The sequence below is a fragment of the Oryzias latipes genome, chromosome 9 (genome assembly GCF_002234675.1).
Source record: "Oryzias latipes chromosome 9, ASM223467v1".
NCBI classification, from domain to species: domain Eukaryota; kingdom Metazoa; phylum Chordata; class Actinopteri; order Beloniformes; family Adrianichthyidae; genus Oryzias; species Oryzias latipes.
Genome location: NC_019867.2, coordinates 29135962 through 29156659, shown reverse-complemented (window position 1 = coordinate 29156659; position 20698 = coordinate 29135962). Strand labels below are relative to the sequence as shown.

The window sequence follows — 20698 nt, the reverse complement described above, 5'->3', positions numbered from 1 at the left end:
GTCCAGCCAGGACTCTAGCTTGGAGTCAACTTTTTCAGTTTTGGATGTCATGATTGTTTTGTGTTACACGTAAATAAAGAAAAACAAACGAGCATATACCAAAATCTCTTTTAATCTTTACATTTTTCTTCCAAAGCAATAATTCACTTGGTTTCATTTTCCTTTTTCTTATAGAAAACAAAAAGAGAAATGTACAAACGTTTTAAATTGATGGTTTGGGAAAGCAAAGGGAAAAGAAAGGCGAGGCGTGGAAGCTGCACTTCCACTCTGAGCCTGTGGGGGCAGCACCTGCTCCACTCACAGCAGTGGTTTCATCCCGGCGGCGGACAAACGGCCTGGATTCTTCATGTTCTGCTCCGGTTTCGGACTCAGATTATTTACAAGCGTAACCAGCTCTCAATCACATGATTTCAAACACTTCTGCCAGACAGTCATTGATTTCATGATCGGGAGCTCCGAGGCCTCAGGATTCCTGACGTGATCCGAGGAGAACTTGACTGACAGAAGCAGCTGAAGCTTCTGCTTCACACTCAAACACTGCACATCCTCAGAAAAAGTCCTGCTGCCCCAAACAAACTTTATTTTTGGTTCTGATAGGACGTCTGTGCTGCAGGATGATGCACGCCTCGTCCTGCGGTTCTTTCGCATCGTACGGCCGACGTTTGTCCTTTTTGAACCGTCGTGCTCATTCTGCAACCTTCCTCCACCTTTTTCTTCATGATCACATGATCGGGCAGTATGGGGGGGGGCAGGAGAGAAATGTCACATTCAGAAGAGAAAGTAATAAAAACTTAAATCTGGAAAGCCTAAGAAAATAGCCCAAGTCCTCCTCCAGCTGTGCCTCAGAGCGTCTCACAGACACCGCGCCGACCTGAAACGGCGGCTCACGTTTTTGGATCTCCGGTTTGACGAAAGCACCCGTGGCCGCGGTGGCACCGTGTCATTTCCCGCGCAGCAGCTCCAGCTGGTCCTGGTACTCCGTGAAGAGCCTCTGGAAGCGCAGGTTCTCTCCGATGACGGGCAGCACCTCGCGCAGCAGCTCCCTCTTCTGCAGACCCTGATCACGGGAACAGGAGGCGGATCAGGAACTACTTTAGCCAACTACCCGAAACGAGACAACACTAAGACAAGAAGCTTCAATCGGTTAGATCCCGGTGCAGGTCGTTCTGAGCACAGACTGCTGGGTTATCAGATTTTATTTCCCAGCTCTCTTGCGATTCCGCCGTTCGGAGTAAAAACAGGAAAACAGAAACGACTCATTTGTGATTGAAAATCAAACATTTTATAGGCGGCGCGAAAAAGGGCAAAAGCAGAGAACAAAGATGGATTAGAAATCAATCCAGTAGTTCCTTAGAACAAAAAAAAAAGTTATTTTTTTCTGATATTTTCATGATGTGACTTCCTCTGTTTGCATTTAACGTATAAACTTTAAAAAATAAATAAATGCTATAGTTTTTCTTTGTTAAATAATAGAATATTTTGGCTGATTGTTTTTTTTTAACTACCAGTCAACTTGTCTTGTGTGTCAGAAATGTGGATTTTTTTGGTCGTGATTTCAAACTTGGAGCATCAAACCAGACGCAGCAAAACCCTTTTCAAGTCTGCTGCTGCCAAAAATCCTCTGCCTGGTGCGTTCAGTGTTTCGTTTCAGTGTTTCTCCTTACAAGATGCTAAAGCTAGCGGTTAGCCACAAGAACATGTAAAAAAAACCTGACTCTTTTTTTCCTCATTGGGGTGGGTCTGTGACACTTTGCTCATCAAGTCTGACTTCTAAGGTGTGAAAACTGTTTTTGCATGTAGTAACTGTGATTCCACTGTTTGAACAGCAGCATCCACATCCCATTACACAGCAGGTTTACTGAATATTATGCATTATTAGGACGGTTTGTGGGAAAAACATATTTGGAGTAAAAACTCCTTTTATTCTTTTATCTTGAAGTCAAAGTCTGTTTCCTCACTGGCTCTCTGCGGCCAAAAGAAGTTAACTTTAACCATTAACTTTACTAGTTTGGGGGTTTTAGGATTTGGGAATCAGAGACTGGACATGCGTCAGGAATTAGGCGGATGCAGCAGAGGGAATCCAGCAGCTTTTCAAAATAAAACTTCCTTCAGAATCGGATTAGAAATAAAACTGAAAACATCACCGACTCTCCATAGAAGATTTCTTTTGTCTTAAATACAGTTTAGTTGTTTCCTTTTTGCAGTATTAACTGACTGTGACCACTCAAACAGTTCATAACAGAGTCATTTCTTTCTACCACACCGACTCCCCAGAGGGCCCCCCCTACAGTGTGTGCGTGTGTGTGTGTGTGGGTGGGTGGGTGGGGGTACTTTCATACCAGAGTGGTGGGCTCCCAGGACGAAGCTGCAGATTTATGGACGGGGCCGAGCAGCTCCTTGCAGAGTTCCCTCAGACGAAACTCTGAGCCTGCACACACACAAACACGCTGTTACACTCACACGCACAAACACATGCACACTCATTTAAATTAGAGGTGGAAACTTGTGGGTTTTGACCACAAACGCCCATGCCTTGGTGTCCTAATGACTTTTTCTGGACGTTTTTCAGCGTTATGGCTGCATGTCACCTCATGGTGGCGCTGTACAAGAAAAAAAACAACGAAAAAGAAGAAGATTCTGATCACCTTCATTGACGAGGAAGCGGGCGTAGATGAGCAGCCAGTACCGATACTCCTGCGCCGACTGCAGCATCAGAGCGGACGCCAGCTGGTTCTCCAGGAAGGCCATGGTCATGCTCTGCTGCAGGTGGTGGGGGGTGGAGGAGAGGCGGGACGCCAGCCGCCCGGCGCTATCCACACCAAACAGAGTCACTCTACAATCACCTTTCCCCGGGGAATGTGCTGCCGCCTCTAAACTTACCTCAGGTTGCGGCCCTGCATGACAGCCAGCGGCCCCGAGGACGCAGGTGCATCATGGGAAGCCATGCAGCTCCGGAAGTCGGCACACTGGACTAGAGAGTCTCCTTTATCTGCTACCAGAGTCCTGACACAAACACAGAGTCCACCAGGCTCAGAAAGGGGGGTTACAGCACAGCTCTGACAGAGAAAATATGACGCATCTGCTGTTGTGGATGCAGGATCTGACACACGAGTCCTCACCACGACTCCAGCGCGCAGCTGAAGCAGTACGACTTCCCGTTGGACAGGCCGACGACCGGCACTCCCTGTGGGGTCAGCAGGGACTGGGACACGGTGGTGTCTGCACCTGAACACACGGAGCCCAGGACAGTTTTCTTCAGAACCGGATCATAAACGCGGTCATGAACGGCTCAGAACCGGACGTTTTATAGAGCAAGCGGCCAGAGCCGTGCTGCTGCGGGTTCAAAGGTCACTGAGAATTCCTCACCTGCTTCCTTCAGCTGACATTTGTGAAACAAAAAGACAAGTTTCAAAGAATAAAGAGAATTTTAGTTGTACTCAAGAGTTTGGCAACATGATCAAATAATTTAAAGCGTAAAAAAGTTCAAACAGAATGTTATCTGTGAGTCAGAGGCGTCCAGCTTCAGCGTTAAGTCAAAGTATGGACGCCGTTAAAGGTCCTGCGGCTCGTTTTAGGCGTCAGGCGTGGCGGACTGGCAGCAGCGCGTTTTGGGTGTCGTGATGTTTCCAAAGTTCAAATATCGGAACTTTGCCAAAAAATTTGTGTTGCATCAACTAATCAAGAACTCAGATCTGGCCTGTGATGAGTTGATGACGAGATCGGAGGAGAATCTGATGGTTCTACTCCTGATCTTTAAGATAGTTTTCTTATTTGTATGGAGACAAAGTAAAACGTTTTTCTGATTGTTTCCTCACTTGTATATTTTCCCTCCTTGGACTAATGCAGGACAGCAAAGCCTCTCTGAGTGGCTCACAGAGAGGGAAGTAGCGCTGAAAGCTCCTGCAGACGGTGAAGCTCAGTGAGTCTCTGACTGACGTCATGAACCCAGACATGGAGACGTCATCACCGATGCTTTTGTACAGCTCTTTGACATAAACCAACCTGATTTCTCAACATCCTCCGTGTCTTTCATGGATTGTAAATGAGTCGTACAGTCGATGCTTTAGTGTAGCGATGAGGCGAATAACTTTAGACTGTTGCTCCTCCCACACGCAGTGGGAGGGCCAAGTTTATAAACACATGTGTGGAGGAGCATCGAGCCGCGAATGTGAGGCTTAAACCACAGTGAGTCTGGGTTCAGACTCAGAACATGTTGCTGTTTTAAGTCTGTTCCTCAGAATGCAGCTCGTTGTCACGGCGATGTTAGCGAGTTCAGATCATCACCATCCAGACAACAACACTAAGCAGAGCAGTCTGCTGATGCTGTTAGCGGTTGGTCTCTGACTGACCGGGTCCTTCGTAAACTACAGGTTCACCCCAGGGCTCAGGTGAACCCGGATTATGGCTGCACAATATGAGGAAAACTTGCGATATTAGAGATTAATATTGCGATAACGATATAATTTGCAGTATATAAACAAATAGCAAAATAACCAAAAACATCATTGCCATTTCATTGCAACAGTATAAGAATTATATGACCCTCGTCGACATAGGGGACAAACATCTAACATAATAGGCCTCCACCTGATTGGTCAACAACGTGAAGGCGTCCATCCGATTGGTCAAATGCATAAAGGGATTTATTTGATTCGTTAAAGGCCTCAAGCTGCCACAAGACTGTTTTAGCACATTTAACCCTTGTGCTATCTTAAATGACCCCACCCTTACATTGACATGTTCTCCCTACCATGACAAAGGTGGATAAAGGTGGAAAGATTTCATGTAATCCATGGACACCAGTGAAGATCACAAATCACTGAAGAAAAAAGGTTCAGAGCACTGTCTAGTGGGTCTACACCAGTGTTTTTCAGCCTTTTTTGAGCCACAGCATACTTTACCCTTGACAAAAATCCCACGCCACACCAGCATCCAAAAGTAAAAAAAAAAAAAAAAAAAAAGGAGAAAATCAGTCTGTATTGATCTACAGCTCCTCCACAATCTCACATGCATTGTTGTGATAATTGTTGCAGAAAAGCTGTTTTTTTTCTTCTAAAAGATGTAATAAAAGTTAAGTTAGAAGATTTTAAAACTGTGTGTTCGTTGTGGTTTCAAGATGTTAAGAGGAGAGACTCATTGTGCGCCGAGAAGCTGTCATTTTAACCCAATGCATCATGGGAGATGTAGTGCGCAAACGGCCGGAGATTGCTTCTCTGAGCTTCATTGTTTTGTTCATTTGTTCCACGGTCTGACACCAGATTCTGTGGAAAGCTACACGGCTGAAGACGAGCTTTAGCTGGTATTTTTGTTGGAACTGAGAGACTTTATGAGCAGATCAGAACAAGGAAGTGAAGACTTTAACCACTTCTGATTGGTCAGACTGATGACGTGTGATTAAGCCTCCAAGAATGATTGGTGGAGACAGTTAAAGGGGCGGGACTTTTCAGAAAACGCCTTTAGTTGCAGCTAAATCGCGGTACCGTCAGTCTTATCAAAACGAATCAAATAAACACAAATAAAAAACTCTTTTACGATCTTTCATATTCCCAACTACTCAGTGTTTCAGGGCTCAACATAGCCATTTGTCCGCTGGCCCGGTCCTGTTTTTCGAGCAGTACGGACCACAAGACTTTATTCGGGCCACTAAAATATCTAACAATTAATATATTTTTCACCTTTTACAATAAAGTATATTTTGCGAAAACGTGTAGATTTACCTCGTCTTTATAATTCACTTTTTCTGCTAGTCCTGTGTTCAGACTTCAAGGGTTTCTATGGGAAACCTTTTATCACTCTTCTCCTCCTCTCCCGCCTGCACCGCGGCTGTCACTGCCGAGCACCACGCGGCACGCGCTCACTCAATTTTTTTTTCAAACTTTATTGAATGTAACAATTCAATACTAAATGTTAAACAGCAACAACGAAGGAACAAGCCAGTGGGTTATTATTACATTTTAGGCAGATATATTTAAACTGACACACATATCAGCGCCCCCTGGTGGTTTTTCACCGCGATGATCATAAATCCAACACCGTCACTGAAGAGAGACTGAAGCATGTCAGAGATGTGGAAGACATGGCAGGAATAGATAGGAATATGTTAGATGGAGTGACGGGTGGAATTAGTGCTATGGACAGCAAGATATTTAATGAATGCATTGAAGATGAAACTGTATGCACTAAGCTTTAAGCTGAATGTCAAAGAATCAAAGGCAACTCAAAATACCTGAATCTCAGACTCAAATGGAGTATAAGGTCAAACTACTTAATTTTGTTTTTCTTTACAACACTGTAAGCAGTAAGTATTTCTAGTTAGCTGAATGATCTCAGTAATTTAATTGTATTTAATTTTTCAATTATTTAATTTAATTAGGTAACTAAAGTAACTAAAAAGTAAATGTAACTTTGCAACAGTAACAAAAAGCAGAACCTTAAGGCAGTCAGGGCAAAAAAGTCAATAAAACTTCTTAACTATTGATTAGGAACAAATGTGAAATAGCAGTGATTAGAAGCAGCATGAAAACATCTTAACTAGTGTTACCTACTACACTGCAGCGCTCTCTTCAAAACATCTGAAACAGACTAGAGCAGATTTAAGTTGGATATGCTCTATTTTTAGTCATTGAAAAGTGTATAAATAAGTGCTAGATGTCACCAGAATGCACCAAATTGCACCATATTAAAATTTTCCGGGGGGGCATGCCCCCGGACCCCCCTAAAGTTGCAAGCACCTGCGGAGCGGCGGGTCTCGCTGTGCGCGGTGTCGGGCCAGTAACTTTCAAAAACTACTGGCCCTGTGGGCCAGTGCAAATTTCTGGGTTATGTCAACCCCTGTGTTTTATCAGGGTCTTGTATGGATGAACACAGAGGTGATATCCTGGAGATGGAAAATGTTTTTAGATCAGTTAATGGGTCATTTCCCACGGCACCCTAGTTGAAAAACGCTGGTCTAGATGACCCAACTCCCAACGTTAAAGTCCCATGGATAGCACAAGGGTTAAGGTTTACGGCTTTTGCGACATGGATATTGCAGAGCTGGATATTGCGATAACGATAAATTTGCGATATATTGTGCAGGCCTAACCCTGATGTGACTCACCTGATAAAATGCTCTGCAGAGACTCGTTCTTCACCACAGCTTTGTGTTTGTGGACATCCCTGCAGACACACAACACCTTCATGAGCACGTCCTCACACCCAGGACCCCCGGGAGCAGTCTGGCTTCCTCACCACACAGACAGCGTCGCCCCCGCCGTCAGAACCATGACAAAGTGGGCGGAGCAGTGCAGCGCAGACACAGGCGTGGCCAGCTGGATGGAGGGGAGGAGCCGCCGCCCACAGGCCGAAAACACGGACAGCATTCTGTCCACGCAGACGACGGCCAGAACGTCACTGTGAAAGAGGGCGGAGTTTATTGACTCTGTCATGGTTAAAGGGTGACTGCGGGTCAAAGGGCATCGTCTTGATCACAGCAGCTCTGCTGGTTTTAGGCGGCAGAAGGTCTGCAGGACGTAGACACGTCTCCAGAGTCAAAGCCAAGCAGCTGCAGAAGCTCCTGAGGAAAAATCTGCTTCCAACTTTAGCTCACTGCTTTTTTTGATGGGTAGAGAATTTGGACCTGTGACATTAAACCCAACAACGACCACCCGCTCTGTGACCAGGATACGTGGAGATGGGTTCCAAAACTCAATGCCAAGTTGGTACCGCTGCCAATGTATACAGGACAACTGATAACATAAAAAGCTGATTCTGGTGATTCATTTCAGACACGTCAATCAGTTGTATTCTATTCAGTTCTGCTGTAAAATTCTAGCCAATCATTTGACCTGTCTGGCGATTGTGGGTGGGCCCAAAAGGGGCGGGCATAAAAGAACAGGCGAGGCGGTGAAGAGGTGGAGTTTCATTCAATTCAAAATACCAAACGTAAAGCAAGCAAGAGTTCTGCTGCACCTCACAGCTACAGATCCAGATTCATTCAACCTGATGGATGAGAACGACGTGTGCACTGTTCTAAAGAACAGACCGTTGTCGTGGCGATGAGCGCTGACCTACAGGTTTACTTCAGCGCAAGCGAAAACGGACAAGCTGCGCTGCAGTACAGATTTAGAAAGAATGAAATAAAGCATCTTAGGCATACAAGTGCCCTTCGTCCCTCTGTGAGGCCGCCACGGCAAAAGTAAAGGTTTTGGGGAAAATTGGCAAGTTTTTTTACATTTTGTGAAACATTGGTTGGAGCCCAGCTAAGACACTAAAAGCATTTAAAAAGTACTGGTTTGGTAGAGTCGCCGTCCCTACCAGACGCCGAGGTCTCATCAGCGCCCCCTACCTGCTCCCTGCAGCAGCCATCACAGAGCTGGGCAGCAGCGTGCTCCAGTCCCGCCCGTCTCTGGTGCATCGCAGCTGGCTGAGCTTTGAACCCGCAACCACGGTCAGCTCGTTCTCCACCTCCAGGAAGACTGACGGCTCCATGCTGACCTGCACAACACAAACAATCAAGGTTTCAGACACAAAGCTCTCATCAGTGATCTGAGCTTTAGAGTAGATCTCTATCCTCAAGCGCATAGAAAAAAAAACAAACTCTTATTTGTTTGTGTTACTGTTAAATTTAAGCCTTTTGGCCATTTTAGCCCCATAGCAACCGTTTGACTTTTTGGTCACCTGGGGGGCGACGAACAGGTGCATGAAACGTTTAAAAGAATCTGCAAAAGGAAACTTTTGAGTTTCCTTGGACACTGATGCTTTCTTTTTTTGTTATATGTTTATATTAGTGGTATCATTTCTTTCAGCTAGAGCCAACAGCTCGGTACAAACGCTGTTCAAAAGCAGTAAAGTAGCTTTCCAAGGACACTCAAGGAGGTGATAAATAGAAATCTAGAGTTTAAATATGTAGCTGATACTAAAGAGGATTTTTGTTTGAAAAAATCTAAGATAGAAACCTCTTCCTTAGGTCAAATTTAAAAAAAACTTGAGTGGTGTTTGTTTATTGCACCTGGCAACATGTGTGAAAGTTTGTGAGGATTCCTCGAACAAAAGTTTCTTCTCCCATATTGTGAGAAAATTTGAAAATTGCTAAAATTGCCAAAAAACGGCCGGCAAGCCCTAGGATCAGTGACCATCCCATAATTATTTCCTTAGGATATCTCCAACATGTGTGTTTTGGTGTCATCAGTGGATTAGGCAGTATTTTTTGAGCCCCATAAGATGCTTTGGCGCCATTCTTTTGACGGTTTTGCCCATTGTGACGTCATCATTTTTGAGTGGGCGTCATTCACTGAGCCCCACATGAACTTTCATGGGGTTCTAGGAGTGTGCAGGTTTTGGAGAGTCTTTGAGTGTGTGGTGGTGGTGAAATCGTCACTCAAAGGCGCAGTAAGAACGAAGAACACCTGCCCACCTGCAGTACTGCTTCCTTCAACCAGAGGGAGCCAAAGAGAATTTCATAGTTGACCATTTTTCACCTCAAATTCATCCTGTGGCTGCGGACTTGACTATTTTTGAATTAATAAAACTCTGTCACATAGTTCCAACGGATTCTGAATGTAACAAAAGCATGGAGCAGAAGAACAGTTGCGGCGGTTTGAAGAGCAGGTCATTTCCTGTCTGCTGGCGCCACCTCCAGTGTGAAAGGGTGAAGGTCGTTTCCCACTGTTCTGACAGACCGTCTGTGACGTACCTGCAGGCTGAAAGACTTCTTCATGCTTGGCGTTGGCAGCCTGAGAATGGTGGCGGCGGCGGCAGCAGCAGCAGTAGGGGCTGGTGTGGCCGGCGCCCTGCTGGGCTCTCGCTCAGCTGGAGGGGTGATCTGAGAGGAGACGGGACAAACGAGTCTTCAGAAGCTCCGACGCTCCGTCGAGACCCGGCGGCTCGGCCCGTCCTTACCTGCGTAAAGGGCTGAGGGAGGGAGGGCATCTTGTCTTTCCTGGGTCGCCCCTTCTTCTTCTTCTCCACCACCTCTCCTCCGTCCGTCAGGAGTTCCGGTTTCCTCTTGGCCAGCGCCAGGTTCTTGTTGATGGCGGGCGTCCTGTCCTCGCTGTCACTGCTAGTTTCCTCTTTGCTTTTGGGTTCCTTCAGGGCGGCGGGGGTTTCTTTTGGCCTGGGATGCAAGCAGACGAGAATTGTTGGGTCACTGGCATCACATCCGACTCTTGAGTACAGGAGTTTCCTAACCTGTCCAGAGGAGCAAGTCCGGCCGTGGAGGCGATGGCAGCTGTGACCCCAGGCGTGGCCTTTGACCTCTCCGTGAACCTGGAGTCCAAGGCTTTCATGGGCTCGATCTTGGAGGCAGAGGTGAGCAGCAGAGTGGCCTTCATACTAAAACCAGAGAAGAAGAAGAAGGAGGTGAAGGCGTGAAGGAGCAAAGATGAGAGGAAGGCGAAGAGGACAACCCACACACCTATCTTTATGGTCCTCCAGGCCTCTGGTGGCGCTGTTGGGGGGAGAGGTGAGCACGGGGTCTTGGCCGGGCCTGAGCCCTGAGGGCATCTGTCCTGGGCTGGAGTCTGAGTTGAGCTGAGGAGCGAGCTGGTTCGAGATGGAGGAGCCGGAGGGAAGGATGGGAACGCTGTTGAAGAGAGCGGGAGAAAAATCCCTGCAGAGAAACAGGAGCGCTCACTTTGACTGAAAAAAACAAAACAAACGTTTGGCAGAGCAAAGTTCAGAAGAAAACAGACATAGAAGCAAACGCCGAGGCTGTGAGCGTCTCAGACAGGTCAACACGTCAGACAGGTCTCCTCAAAGTCTGAATCTGGAAGTGTATGAAGTCCCGGACACAGGGACACACGCGCTACTGTGAATACGTCTAGTTCAGGCTGATGGGTGTGATCACACCACACACACCCCACCGCTACAACCGCCATGTCTCTGAAAGGAGCAGCAAACCTTTATCGACCCATCTAACTTTTACAATGAAGATGTTCCTGCCTTTACCTCCACAGCCTTTTCTGACAGTGAGGAAAAATGCAAACTGCCATTCTTTTTTATTTTCAGGACAGTCTCTACCAGAAACACGTAGGAAAAGCTGCAGCTCTGACAGGAACATCACTGCTTGAGAGGCTAAAAGGTTTAGCCAGTTTCAAGAACTCAAAGGTTTCTCTTTATCACCGTTTAAAAAAAAAAAGCAAATAAAAAAAACTGACCATAAAATTCCAATAAATTGGGGCCGTTTTCTTTCTGATTTATTGAATGGAATTATAAAATGAGGCATGTCTAATCTGTTGGTGTTCAGGTTAAGATGTCAACTTCTGGATGTGTGCAAAGAAATCCTTTTGTTTCCAGCTGAACTTCCATTCAGCTCTGTTCCACGCTCGCTCATACAGGCTCACAGGGGTAAACGTGAACTTGGATGTTGGATTTAAAAAAAATGGCCAACTTCCTGTTTCTCACCCGGTGTCCAGCTGAGCGATGCAGAGCGGCGTGATGCGCCTCCTTCCGTCTGCTGTTCTCGTCTCCACCTGCTTCTTCAGGAGGTTCTGCCGAACAAACACACATCCATGAAATATACTTACATGAATAAATGAAACTTGGCCGATTGCCGAACTCCTCATTTATCGTTTAGTCTTAAAATAAACCAGTAAAAATGTTCCTGAGCAGGACATCTGGGATGAGCACCTTCCTGATGTCCTCCAGAGACTCTCCGTTCATCACGCTGTTGACTTTGGGAGCCGAGGACTCGGGTCCGGCTGCAGCCATGCTGGCCTGGGTGGTGGTCTGCCGCTCCTGCTGGTACTTGAGCATCTCTGGGTTCTCAATGATGGTGGTGGAGAGCTGCGCCTCCATGTTGGTTATAGCCAGACTCTTGCCATAAATGTTCTGGTGGATGGTGTTCTGGGAGACAGAACCGGAGCCGGTAAGGACATGGACTTTTAAGGAAAGCAAAGACAGAAGCCCCTCTAGCGAGTTCAGTTGCCTAATGTTAGAGTGTCAGCCCTGAAATTAGGAGAGACTGTGGGTTCAAATCCAGTTGGGTCAAACATTGAAATGGGCCCAATGCCTCCTTACTAGACAGCATCGAGGGCTGGATTGGGGGCTTAAAACGCAGAATGATTGCTCGCCAACGGGGAGAAGAACGAAATCTTCAGGTTAATGCCGAGTATGATACCAGCTCGCGGGTCAGACTGCCTTGAACATCCTAAGGTTAGTCGGTAAAGTTGAAATGGAGGAGCAGAACCTCACCTTCTCCTCCTCATTCAGGGGGTCCCCAAGTTCATCCAGAGAAAAGTCCAGATAGGCCACGGTGCCGTCCATGGAACACACCAGCATGCCCAAGCCCGTCAACGTCCTGACGCACACATATCGTCACGAACACAAACCACAACCAGGCTGCAGCTACAAAACCCTGAAGGTCGTGGACGCATCCCTCACCATGAGATGTCCATGATGGATTTGTCAAAGAGGTCATGGATGACCACCAGGGGGCGCTTCAGCGAGGTGAGCTGGTAAAAATCAAAAACTGGTTAGAAACAAGCCGGGTCCTCAGGATCCTGCACAAGGGGAAAAAAACGGAACCAAACCGACCCAGACGGACAGCGAGCGGTCTTTGCTGCCAACAGCACAGCAGCAGTACGGGGCGCTGGGCTTTGGAGAACTGCCGTTCTTCTGTTTCTTCTTAAAGATCTTTGGGTTGAACTTCTGCAGACACAAATTGGATCGGTCAGCACACAGCTCGCCCCCTCCCCCAAAAAAAGAACATCTGCAGGCCGAGCATCTCACCACCACAGTCACAGCTTTACGATGGCCCACGAAGTCCATGTTCGTCTTCCAGCCGTCTCTCTCCACAATCTGAGCCGTGGGACCTGAATTGTTCATGGCGTGAGCCGAGACCAGGTACTGGCCGTCCGGAGACCAGGACAGGCGCAGGACGTGGGTCGTCCCGCCACACTGGAGCACAGACAATCACCAACGCCAGCCATCAATGCGCTGCTCAGACATCCCACCTGCAGCCGTGTCTGCAGACCCTGTACCTCTGTGAAGGGTTTGGTGATGTTGGCGTCCATCTGCCAGTCCACGGTCCTCCACACCTTCAGGCTGTGGTCGTCCGCCTGGGAGGCAATGTACTTCCCAACCGGATCCCAGGTCAGACCTTTGACCAAACCAGTGTGACCTCGCAGGCAAGTGACCATCTCTGAGGGGAACCGGCGAATCAGGAGAATAAACTACCCAAACCTGAACAGATTTTCTGTTGGATTTCTATTTAGTATCTACGGTTATTCCTCAAATTATATGGTTACTACAACTGCATCCCAGAGGTCATGTGACCCGGCACATGGTCTCCGTGTCAACATGCAAAGGTGAAGATCAACCAACTTCTGCCTCCTTTGTCTGACAGGAAGAGTCCAAGAAACGAAGACAAAAACCACTTTTCCTCCAAAAATCAGCTCCGGTTTTCCCACCTGGAAATTTGCGTGCATTCCAGATGACGATGGTGTTGTCCACGCTGCAGGAGGCCAGCCACACGTCATGAGGAGACCACGCCACGTCCATCACATCTGCAGAGAGGGCAGCAGAACCCGGTCTGAGTCACAGAAAGCACAGAAGGTCCTGGAAACGTTAGACTCCCATACCTCCAGTGTGGTTCCTCAGAATAGTGACGCACCTCCACTGCTCCACGTTGGCCAGCTTGGTGCTCGAGCCGAACACCGTGCTGGGACCGATCAGTCTGTGGACAAAGCGTGCCGTTAAGCCACAGAACCCTCCGTCCTGCAGAGTTCAGACATGCCGGTGTACGTACGCAGCTCTCTTCCACACCATGACCAGCTTGTCGTCGCCTCCAGAGGCCAGGTAGAGCCCGTTATTGGACCAGCGCACACAGTTCACGCAGGCTGCAGGGACAAAAGCAGCCGGGTGATTTATGCTCTTCTATAGGGCTGCACGATATGAAGAAAACTCGCGATATGCGATATCAGTGATTAATATTGCGATAACGATATAATTTGCGGTATATAAACAATTGGCAAAACAACCAAAATTATTATTCCAATTCCATTACAACAGCTTAAAAATTATACTACAAATGACCCTTGTTGACATAAGAGGCGAACATACAACATAATAGGGCGCCATCCGATTAGTTAACAACGTGAAGGGGTCCATCTGATTGGTCAAATGCAGAAAGGGATTCTTTCAATCCATTAAACACTTCAAGCTGCCATAAGATTGTTTGGCCACATCTAAGGTAACCATTTATTGCAAATTTGCTGTCTTTTGCGATATGCATATTGCACAGCTTGATATTGCGATAACGATAAATTTGCGGTATATTGTGCAGGCCTACTCTTCTACATACGGAAGAGTCTTGGAAACAAATCGTTCGATTGCACACGAGTCCGAAGACTCTGATGGAGGCGAAAACATTCAAGCACCAAAAGTGAGGCTCTGAAAAACGGGTCGCTAGTCCGATCGGAACACAAACATGGTCGAAAATTCAATGTTAAATATCTTTTCCAATATATGTATAGATTTTTATGCAATAATTCATAGTTTTGTTAATACTAGTGTCCCTTTTTATCACTTTAAATCACTGAGTAAAAACATAAAAATAAAATTAAAATCAAGCTAAACCTGGTTTGAATGAAAATGAGAGAACTGGATTGGAAAAGTGGAATAATATCCGGAAATGACATCCCAACATTCTATTCAAGTGACAACAGTGAAGCAACAGTAAATTTATAAATAATATTAATAATATTTTTGTTTTTCCTTTAACATTTTGTTGAACAGAGTGGCTGGGATAGACTCCGGCAGCCACGTGACTTCGAAAGGGACAAAAACGGGTTTAGAAGATAGATGGATGGATGGATGGTTGAATAATGGAATGAATGAATATTGGAATGAATGAATAGATGGATGGATGAATAATGGAATGAAAGAATGAATGGATGAATGAATGGATGGATGGAAGGATGGATGGTTGAATAATGGAATGAATGAATAATGGAATGAATGAATATTGGAATGAATGAATGAATGGATGAATGGATGGATGAATAATGGAATGAATGAATATTGGAATGAATGAATAGATGGATGGATGAATAATGGAATGAATGAATAGATGGATGGATGAATAATGGAATGAATGAATAGATGGATGGATGAATAATGGAATGAAAGAATGAATGGATGGATGGATGAATGGATGGATGGATGGATGGATGAATAATGGAATGAATGAATAATGGAATGAATGAATGAATGAATGGATGGATGGATGAATGAATGGATGGATGGAAGGATGGATGAATAATGGAATGAATGAATGGATGGATGGATGGATGGATGGATGAATAATGGAATGAATGAATATTGGAATGAATGAATAGATGGATGGATGAATAATGGAATGAATGAATAGATGGATGGATGAATAATGGAATGAATGAATAGATGGATGGATGAATAATGGAATAAATGAATAGATGGATGGATGAATAATGGAATGAATGAATAGATGGATGGATGAATAATGGAATGAATGAATAGATGGATGGATGAATAATGGAATGAAAGAATGAATGGATGGATGGATGAATGAATGGATGGATGGATGGAAGGATGGATGGATGAATAATGGAATGAATGAATGAATGGATGGAAGGATGAATGAATGAATGAATGGATAAATGGATGGAAGGATGAATGGATGGATGGATAAATGGATGGAAGGATGGATGAATAATGGAATGAATGGATGGATGGATGGATAAATGGATGGAAGGATGGATAAATGGATGGAAGGATGGATGAATAATGGAATGAATGGATGGATGGATGGATGGATGGATGGAAGGATGGATGAATAATGGAATGAATGGATGGATGGATGGATGGATGGATGGATGGATGGATGGATGGATGGATGGATGGATGGATGAAAATGTTGAACTTTACTGATTTTTCTGTTGGCATCTTCTGACTGAAGCCTTCATTAAAAATGAAACATTAATCTGATGAGCAGAAGCTTCTTTTGGCAGGAGGCTGGTCAGACGTGACCGGTTACCTAGGTGATTGTCCATCTGGCAGAGCATTTTGGGGATGTTGTCATTCTTCTCGTCCTCTTCTCGGAGGACCGGAGCCATGTTCCAAATCATCACCTTCCCAGAGTCCTCCCCTGTAAACAGAAGTTTTTTTTTTGTTTTTTTTTTTTATTCATTTCTCACATCTGCAACGGACCCAGCCCGTGTTCGTCTTCATGGCATACCTTGACCCCCTGTTGCAAATTTGGTTCCATCTGGATGGATGTCAACAGAGAATATGGGTTTGCCTGTGGAGACAGAAGCAACAGGTGGATGATCCTTGAACGTCCAGAGATCCTGGAGTAACAGGTAGGTCACATGATCATGTCCCACACGTGCAGCTCGAGGAAACAGCATCTGTCGGGACACGTCTCTTCTTAGAAACTCCTCTGTGACCTGAATTCTAGGGGAAAATTCCCAGCTCTGCAGTGCTTTTCCACAGAGAAGTCATAGCGTGGGGAAATCCGCAGCCGTGTTTTTCCTTACGGTGACGCCACGCGTGCTTTCAGGGAGAATTTTAAGCCCTTTTGTCAAAATCTCTTTAAGGTCAGATGATCTACACCTTTTAAACTGGTCTCATAACCCGTCGTTTTTTATCTACAGAGTCATGGCCTTCATTTCTGAAGACAGTTCTGTTAAAAAAAACTGTCTAACTTACACAAACATCCATTTCTTTGATATGACCTCTTAAAATACATTTTCCAAAAACAGGCCGGGTCTGATGGATTTCCCTGAAACCTGAAGAGAGCACGAGTGAAGAAAATCCAGAACCGGCTTCAGGAAGAGAGACCGAGTCCAGAGGATTCAACTAAAGCAGGCTCATCTTCTTCATCTACTGAATACGTTTAAACAAGTCTCCCATACATTTATAGCTCGGAGCCCCTTCATATATCCTTTTCCTCCACTGGATGATAGTCATCATTACCCTCTTCAGCCCATAGAGATGTTTCTGCTCTGCTCCTCCCTCAATATTGTCTTCACAAAAACTTTTGTTTCTGTGCAGTTCCAAGCATTTCCCCACACGAACAGGCCTATGGTGATCCATGAACAAGAATATGGTGATACAGATTATTAGGAACAACTGAAAATAAGTCAAAATGCCTTTTTAATAGTGGCAATTGTCTGCTACTTTTAAATGGCTATTCTACCTTCTTTGAGGCTCAAAGCACTGCACAGTCCCTTAACGTTGACACCTCCACACATGTGTGTGGTCAGATGTTGACCGCTCGACCTCTGCCCGACGACCACCTCATGACTAAGCCTCTAAAACGGAAACCATAACAGGAATCCTACAACCAGTCCAGTGCTGCGCCCAAACCCAGAAGCCGTTCTGAGGACAAGGTTTTGACCTCATCTCACCCATCAATGAAAAGACCACATCCTTATTTATGCACATCTTCAACGTTCACCCAAAATAACCAGGTTTGTTCGCGGTACAGATGTCAGGAGAGTAAATCTAAATACAGAGGGGGAGAAAATGCACTAAATGGTGTCATTTATTTTTAACAAAGACACTATAATTTGTTCACAGAATTAATATCTGATTTACAGCTATTTTAAATAATGCAATGGCTTTGTTCAAAAGTTAATACCAATGTACCTGACAGCTACTTGACTTATTCATTTTTTATCCTTTTACAGCAATTTTGTACCAAATAATGGCTGCTGTTCATGTTTACTATTGTTTAAACCAAATTTTACTGATATTTCCAAATGAAAATTGTCATATTTTGTCAAAGACAGAGTTTTACTGATTTCAGCAATGTTACACAAAAGTCTGTTATTCATTACACTAAATAGGACACAAGTTGTTTATTATCATTGTGTTTAAAAACTAAAAATAAATGGGGAAATATTTTCCAAAAGTTCATATTCTTATTTCTTAAAGATTGACATATCGTGAGTTGTTAGAGACGATATATATCGATTATCACATTATTGCCATATCATGATGGTATCGTTATTGTGAGCAATGTATCGCATCGTATGGTACACAGTGATTCCCAGCCCTAGTTTCAACCAGAATCTAAGTTTGTTACATTTGGACCCTTTTGCATTGGAGTGAATAGAAACTGTGGGACAAGACCCTCCAGTGGATCTCTGGCTCCAGTTACCCTTGTATTTATAGCATGCTCCCACCAGTCAGCCTGCTGAGGATGATCTCCATCAATACAGATCAGTGCACGTGTGGACGCCACCGTCTCAGCCAATAGAATCACCTCAAAGGAAGGAATATTACAGAGCTTGAAGTTTTATTTTTCCCTCTGGCCTGAGCACGGCATTTTCTGCAGTATGGGTAACATAAAATGAATCTGCTGACCCCAGTATATATTTAAAGACCCTCTCCGATGAAAATTGTGCTTTTGGTATTTGTAACGTGTTCTTGTGGTATTTTTCTGACAATGGGGGACATAAATTAATCTGAAAATGGCATTTTTGAGTATAGATTTATTCAAATCATTGTGAAACAGGAGCAGGCAAAAGAATTGCAGTCAGAAAAAGCTTGTAGCTGTGATGTAGGAGCTACGACGGCAAGCCACAAGCTCCCCCCTCTGCTCCATTCTGATGCTTGTAGACGACTACATCCATGTCCTCCTTCGTCTGAGCTGGATGGCTCTTTTTGTTGCGTTTTAGGTTGGAGGAGTGAGGGGGCTGTAAGCTAGCAGGAGAGCCTGTAAACAGAGAGCTCTCACTGCGGGGGACTGGAAGGGGGGCGGGGTTGCTTCGCGCCAACGTTCCTCCACAACTCAGAGGTGAATTTCTGATGAACTCCTGCCGCTCTGCAGAAACTATGTCTTAGAACACAACGTTTTTTTTTCTCTTTGGCTACAAACTGCCAGGACTAAAAGACAACTGGGAACAATTTAAAAATAGATGATCAAATCTTTAAACTGGCAGAAAATACTGTCGGTTTTCCCAGGTCTCTCCTAAGATATCGGTATTTGGTGTTTTTTTGCATTTTTTAGTATTTCGAACAACCGGCATCTGTCTTTTCCTGAATATAAAGAGGATGCATAATTAGACAAAAATCTTAATAATATCAGAGGTGAATTATCACTAATTCTAGCCACACAAAGTCAAGTTTAAGAAGGATCTTTGTTGGATTTCTAGAACTTCCCAGGTCACTGGTCTGGTTTGCATTTTAAAATTTAGGATTTAAGACTATCTTAACTTAAAGAACATAATCAAATATCGCGTGAACAACAGATGGTTGCGGGTTTAAAACCTCACGATTTGCATCTTTTCATTCCTGAAGCGTCGCTTTGCTCCTGGTTTGGTGTTTTTATTGGAGGCCTCGTAAGTTTGTATGACAGTAGATGCACCACCATCACCTCGGCTCAGGCCGATTCCTCGAAGTCGAACTTTCCACAGTCAGGCTAAAGAGCCACGTTCCCCTTCCCGTGGAAAACCCGACCACACATCCGAAGGGAATTGTCACGCGGGGCTAAAGAACTTCGCCACGGCTCGTTTGCCAAGTGAGTTAGCCACCGTCTGGGCATCCGAGCTAGCCGAGGGGGGCTAACGAGCTAACAGCGTTAGCGAATTTCAAAACACTTGGAGCCCGAGCGATGGATGTTCCAAAGACCGACTAGCACGACGGTCCCGGTTTTCAACCAAAGCTGCTTTCAGAGAGACTTTTTACCGTCACGAACTACACCAAATAGTGTCGCCCACCATCACACCTCCCTAACAGGTCGCCCCCTTCCGACAACAAAAGCCCAACTTGGTCCAACAGATTCCTGCACAAGCTTACCGTTGTGGCTCACCCAGCTCGGCTTCAGCAGCTTCATCTTTGCCCCGAGTTGCAGCTTCTTGTCCGCACTAAAAAGCCCCCCACCCTCCCCGGCGATCAGTTCACTCCGAGAACTATCGCCGAGCGTCCCTTCTTTGTCTCAAACTCCGTCCGGTACTTTGCTTTTATTGTAACCGAACTCCATCCCTGCGGCGGGCATCTTCCTGAGGATAAGCGGCTGGCAGCAGCACTCAGTGGCCCGGACGACAAACGGGGTAACACCAGGCGGTTAACGAGCCAGTTTCCGTTACTTTGACCGCGGACCGGAAGCGGATGTGCGGTGGCTTTTGGATTTTAAAAAATAATTCATAAAAACCAACGCATAAACAGCCACTCTCCAATCATGTCTTATCAACCGGTTTTTAATTATTACATTGCAGTAGTAGTGATTATAAAACCGTCGATCAAACCCCTCACCTAAGTACGATAATAATAATAATACAATTAAAATGCTTTTATTTTGAAAAGAAACCATTGGGTGTCCAGATTCAAAAGTCCTGAAAGAAAAGTCTGCTATTTTCTTTCTTTATCTTTCATTCTTACCATTTTTACAAGTGATTTTTCTTCGTCAGCGTAGTAATATTTCAGTCAAACAATTGGAATCATTCAGGATTTTTTGTTTAATTTAAAATAAATTAACAATTGCATATCTGTATATGTTGTTTGTGCGCGCGTGAGGTCACAGTGTTTTTTCTGTCATTCTCTTCTTTGTTTTTATTTTAATCGTTATGCAATTGTTGAATTATTTTGAATCAGCTGAAAGATTATTTAATTAATGTATTAAATATAAATTAAATTATACACACACATATATATTTATATACACACACTGCTAAAAAAATTAAGTCTGTGTATAGTTTGATTACACTTTTGTGTAATTAAACTATACACATAA

The 20698-nt window shown here is 44.9% G+C and overlaps 1 protein-coding gene across 1 annotated transcript; it reads right to left on the bottom strand.

The window, feature by feature from the left end:
- Positions 1 to 563: 563 nt before the first annotated feature.
- LOC101162764 (protein HIRA) lies at positions 564 to 19801 on the bottom strand. The gene is made up of 25 exons (XM_023958805.1): positions 19765 to 19801; positions 16196 to 16258; positions 15995 to 16105; positions 13727 to 13817; positions 13560 to 13654; positions 13389 to 13484; positions 12960 to 13120; positions 12709 to 12876; positions 12514 to 12627; positions 12361 to 12431; positions 12172 to 12277; positions 11608 to 11823; positions 11383 to 11468; positions 10394 to 10588; positions 10168 to 10311; positions 9880 to 10093; positions 9674 to 9802; positions 8327 to 8475; positions 7231 to 7392; positions 7100 to 7158; positions 3120 to 3225; positions 2881 to 3003; positions 2646 to 2809; positions 2340 to 2428; positions 564 to 1057 (listed from the first exon to the last, which is right to left on the bottom strand). Exons 1-25 carry the CDS (start codon positions 19799 to 19801, stop codon positions 941 to 943), a joined length of 3066 nt encoding a protein of 1021 aa, XP_023814573.1. The 3' UTR covers positions 564 to 940.
- Between the last annotated feature and the right edge of the window lie 897 nt (positions 19802 to 20698).